The 5,562-nt window shown below is 41.5% G+C and overlaps 1 protein-coding gene across 1 annotated transcript; it reads left to right on the forward strand.

Annotated features, from left to right (window-relative positions):
• The first annotated feature begins 1,141 nt into the window (after positions 1–1,141).
• On the forward strand, positions 1,142–4,230 carry LOC120925034 (60S ribosomal protein L23a-like). Its single transcript, XM_040335933.1, has 2 exons — positions 1,142–1,147; positions 3,699–4,230. Exon 2 carries the CDS (start codon positions 3,730–3,732, stop codon positions 4,198–4,200), a length of 471 nt encoding a protein of 156 aa, XP_040191867.1. The 5' UTR covers positions 1,142–1,147; positions 3,699–3,729; the 3' UTR covers positions 4,201–4,230.
• Positions 4,231–5,562: the final 1,332 nt, after the last annotated feature.

The following is a 5,562-nucleotide window of genomic DNA, read 5'->3' on the forward strand; positions in this document are numbered from 1 at the left end:
AAATGCTGTATTACATGCAATTCATACTCACTGAGTATGAGATTCATTTTATGTGTTCTGCAAAAAAAAAACTGGTTGATCCTGCTGCTCTCTCTACCCCCGTTCTGTCCATGTCCCCACTGCAGTTGGGGATTTTGCAGAGCAGTGTTGGCAGCTCTGCACATGCTCAGTTTTCAGTGTATTTTCTACACTGAGCACATCCTCCCTGTTACAGTGGTAAATGACAGCCCACTCCCTCTCTCCTCCTATATGCCCACTAACCAGCTAAACACAATGAGGGTGGGGTATTACATCTTGACTATTGGTGGCAAGACATAGGGTGGAGGGGTGTGACACAGCTTGTGTCTGGCAGAAATCCATCCACACCATGTTATTGCCAAAAAATAATAAATATTTAATAAAAAAAATAAATGATATATATATATATATATATATATATATATATATATATATATATATATATGTGTGTGTGTGTGTATATATATATATATATATATATATATATATATATATATATATATATATATATATATATATATATATATATATATGTGTGTGTGTGTGTGTATATATATATATATATATATATATATATATATATATATATATATATATATAACAATTGAAATGTTTGTTGACATTATTTCTTTATTTTTACCCTGTATTCCTAAGGCTGTTTTTTATTTGCAACTAGCAGCAGAGGACTAGAATCTCCTCCTACATATGTTTCACTGCAGACAGGCTGGGAAAGATCTATCATGTGACAGCTGTATATCGATTAGAGAAAAGGTACTTAGTTCTTTATTTTAATTAAAATATTTACATGCCATCATCCACACACAGAAAGAGAAAAGACAATGTAAATTAAACAGTGCATGTTTAGTATCAGTTTAATAACACATACTGTATTTATTGGCGTTTAACACTCACTTTTTTTACCCTGGAAATTTAGGGTAAACTGTGCCTGTGTGTTATACGCAGGGGGCTGTGGAAAGTTTTTTTTTTCCTGAAACTTCCCCCTTAAAGTTAGGGTGCGTGTTATACGCCTGTGCGTGTTATACGCCGATAAATACGGTATTTAGCAGTAAATAAGAACTTGTTTAAATTGTCACCACCAGCGTATGAACTTTAGTATGTGATATTGCTTGTCTGAAGCAATTTTTAATTATCACATAAAAGCTCCATTTTATGTGACTATTAAACTTTTGACAAGCAACCTGTGTGCTTATGATATACCACTTACTCGAACTTTATATTGATGTCGCCATCCATCATAGTCATTCCAACACTCTTACTGTAGTTTAACCTGCCTGGCGGTATTCCCGAGTCTGACTCGGGGTTAGATTTTCCTGCTGCGAGCGGTAACCCCGAGTCAGACTCGGGCTTGCCTCGCTAGATCCACAGGCATGGTTTACTTACCTTGTCCCTGGATCCAGCGATGCCACCGCGCTGTGTGAGAGAGCGGGACCTCGCTCGATTCACACAGCGTCCTCCTGTGCCGCCGATCTCTGTTCCCTGCGACGTTACGACGCACGGGGACGGAGAACGGCGCCAAATTCAAAAAAGTAAACAAACACTTTACATACAGTATACTGTAATCTTATAGATTACAGTACTGTATGTAAAAAAAACACACCCCCCTTGTCCCTAGTGGTCTGTCCTGTGTCATGCATGTCATTTTATATAATAAAAACGTTTCTTTCTCCCTGCAAACTGTAGATTGTCCATAGCAACCAAAAATGTCCCTTTATGTCAAAAATAGTTTTAGATCAGCTAAAAAACAGCGATAATAAATTATAATCACTTGCAGAATTGTGCGAAAGCGATTTGTGGGGAAATTCGTCATAAAAAAAAAAAAATAATGACAGCGACAATTCTGCAACTGAGCAAATTTCAGTGATTTTGATTTGATTACATTATTGAATAATTTTTATTATAATTATATTATTATTTGTTATAATTATTTATAATTATTTATTATATTATAATTTATAATTTTGTTTTTAAAAAAATGTCATACCCGGGATGCCTATTAGAATCTTGTTTGGTCAGATTTAAGTGAGTTATTTCTAAAAATTACAGACCTACAATATAAAACGCCAAATTTCCTTGCAAATAATGGTACCGCTTTCAGCATGTTTTTTCTGAAAGAATCATACCGCCAGGGAGGTTAATGATCTGATTGCTGTAAGGAAGTGCACCTGAAATGTCTTCATTCTGACCAGTGGATGAACTTTTTTCACGCCACATACAGAATAGCTTTCTGTTTGTAAGATAAATGGTAACATTTAGACTGCAGGAACCATTTATGGTTTTAATGGCATTTATCTCTGTCTGGCACTTATTCTGCTTTACCAACAAATGTTTGCATGTTTTAATGGACTCAAAGCTAAGAAAAGGTTGGAATGATCACAAGAATTTACAAACTCACAGTTTGCGGTTTCCCTTGATTTTCAAACATACTCATCAGAACAAGGGAGTAACCACGTACCTGTTTAATGAAGAAAATGTTTAACTGTAAGGCCGGGTACTCACGAACAAACATGTACGGTGAAAGCGGTTCGTCGGACCATTTTCACCGTACATATCTGCCAGAGGGCTTCTGTACGATGGTTGTACACACCATCGTACAGAAGTCCGCGCGTAAACAATACGCGGGGCGTGTTCGCGTCGTCGCCGCGACGATGACGCGGCGATGACGCGGAGACGTGGGCGGGCCTGCCATTTAAAGGCTTCCACGCATGCGTCAAAGTCATTCGACGCATGCGAGGGACGGCGGGCACCTGGACATGTACGGTAGGTCTGTACTGACGACCGTACATGTCCGAGCGGGCAGGATTCCAGCGGACGGTTTTACAACACGTCCAGGAATATTTGTCCGCTGGGAAAAGGCCCGGCGGGCAAATGTTTGCTGGAATTCGGCCCGCTCGCGCCCACACACGACCAAACATGTCTGCTGAAACTGGCCCGCGGACCAGTTTCAGCATACATGTTTGGTCGTGTGTACGGGGCCTTAGAATAATTGTACAGTTTAAATCAGTGTTTCTCAACTCCAGTCCTCAAGGCGCCCCAACAGGTCATGTTTTCAGGCTTTCCATTATTTTGCACAGGGGTTTTAATCAGTTTCACTGCCTTAGTAATTACCACAGCCATTTCATCTGAGGGAAATCCTGAAAACATGACCTGTTGGTGCGCCTTGAGGACTGGAGTTGAGAAACACTGGTTTAAATAATGTGCTATTTTTACATTTCTTTTTGAATTCAACAAATAATTATTTGGCATATCTAGTGATGTTTTTTTAGTTGAGTTTGTGTATACTGCAAAAAGTTCTTATATTTTATACGTAATTTGAAACATACTGGTGTAACAAAAAAGTGTGTATGTCAATTTCTTGTTGCCTGTCACCAAACACCACGCCAGTGGTGAGCCAACACTTCCCCACATCTTTTGCTGGTTCCTTCCTCTGACCTCCACCCAATTCAGGATACAGCACCGAAGTGAAGGTCAGAGGTAGGAGCCAATGTGAATGCTAATGGGGACCCAGGAGATTGACAGTCCTGTAAGTGCCAGTTGCCTTGTGGGCTTTAATAGATGATTTCTCAGGATCACAGAAGTGTTTGGCAGCATGGAAAGTAGGAAAGATTAGGACATACATTGTTTTTTATAGGTATTGCTTGGTTAAAAACATTTTGTATGAGGGGAGCCCCCTCGCACTTCCTTTTCCCCAAGATGGCACCGAAGGCGAAGAAGGAAGCTGTCCCTGCCAAGACTGAAGCAAAGTCTAAGGCTCTGAAGGCCAAAAAGGCCGTGCTAAAAGGAGTACACAGTCACAAGAAGAAGAAGAAGATCCGAACCGCTCCTACATTCCGGAGACCCAAAACCTTGAGGCTGAGGAGGCAACCCAAATACCCAAGGAAAAGTGCCCCCACACGGAACAAGCTTGACCATTATGCCATCATTAAGTTCCCTCTGACCACTGAGTCCGCAATGAAGAAGATTGAGGACAATAACACTCTGGTTTTCATTGTTGATGTCAAAGCAAACAAGCACCAGATTAAACAAGCCGTGAAGAAGTTGTATGACATTGATGTCGCCAAAGTGAACACCCTCATTAGGCCAGAGGGTGAGAAGAAGGCATATGTTCGTCTTGCTCCCGATTATGACGTGCTAGATGTCGCTAACAAGATTGGCATCATCTAAACCGGCTGGCGCATGTTCTGTACAGAAATACAGAAAAAAAAAACATTTTGTATGTTTACATGGAAGCTTTAAATCATACATAGGGATCTGGACTGGAAATTAAAGGTCACTATGTAGGTAGCAGACATAGGGCCTGATTTACTAAGCTATGTGCGCTGCGCTGGTTCATGCATTAATTAGTACTCCGGGTGGAGGCTTAATCAGGCGCATGAACCAGCGTAGCAGCCGGCGCATTGAAACTAATATGTAAAGCCGCGCCGAACTCCCTATAGAAGTCTATGGGAGAAATCAAAAGTGTTCATTTTAAAGGCTAATCTGCAAGTTTAGTCCTAAAAAGTGTTTGGGGACCTCAGTCCTGCCCCAGGGAACATGTATCAATGCTTTTTTTATTTTTTAAAACGGCCGTTTTTTCGGGAGCAGTGAAATTAATAATTCTTAAAGTGAAACAATAAAAGTGAAATATTCCTTTAAATTTCGTACCTAGGGGGGGTGTAATGTCAGCATGTGAAATAGCGCATTTTTCCCGCACTTAGAACTCCCCCTGCACAAAGTGACATTCTGAAGGAAAAAAGTCATTTAAAATTTCACACGCGGCTATAATGAATTGTCGGCTCTGACAATTCTAAAGGGATTCATTCATAAAACAAACAAAAAAATGTGTAGGGGTTCCCCCAAATTAAATTACCAGGCCCTTCAGGTCTGGAATGGATATTAAGGGGAACCCCGCCGTAAAAACCAAAAAAAAAAAAGACGTGCGGTTCCCGGCAAATATCCATTCCAGACCCTTCAGGTCTGGTGTGGATTTTAAGGGGAACTCCACCCCAAATTGAAAAAAAAAATGGCGTGGAGTCCCCCTAAAAATCCACACCAGACCCTTATCCGAGCACGTTGACCTGGCCGGCCGCAGAAAAGAGGGGGGGACAGAGTGCGGCCCCCCCCCTCTCCTGAACCGCACCAGGCCACATGCCCTCAACATGGGGAGGATGTCCCCATGTTGATGGGGACAAGGGTCTCATCCCCACAACCCTTGCCCGGTGGTTGTGGGGGTATGCGGGCGGGAGGTTTATCAGAATCTGGAAGACCCCTTTAACAAAGGGGACCCCCAGATCCTGACCCCCCCCCTGTGTGAAATGGTAATGGGGTACATTGTACCTCTACCATTTCACCCCAAAAAAAATGTCAAAGTGATAAAAATGACAGTAGCCGGTTTTTGACAAATCTTTTAATAAAATCTTCTTTTCTTCTTTCCTTCGGGGTTCTTCCGCTGCTTCTTTCTTCTCGTCCACATCTTGCCCGACGTCTTCTTCTATCTTCTCCGTCCGTCCTTCCGCCTTCTGGTCCCGCATCTTGCCCGTTGTCTTC

The sequence above is a fragment of the Rana temporaria genome, chromosome 1, assembly GCF_905171775.1.
Source record: "Rana temporaria chromosome 1, aRanTem1.1, whole genome shotgun sequence".
Classification (NCBI taxonomy): Eukaryota; Metazoa; Chordata; class Amphibia; order Anura; family Ranidae; genus Rana; species Rana temporaria.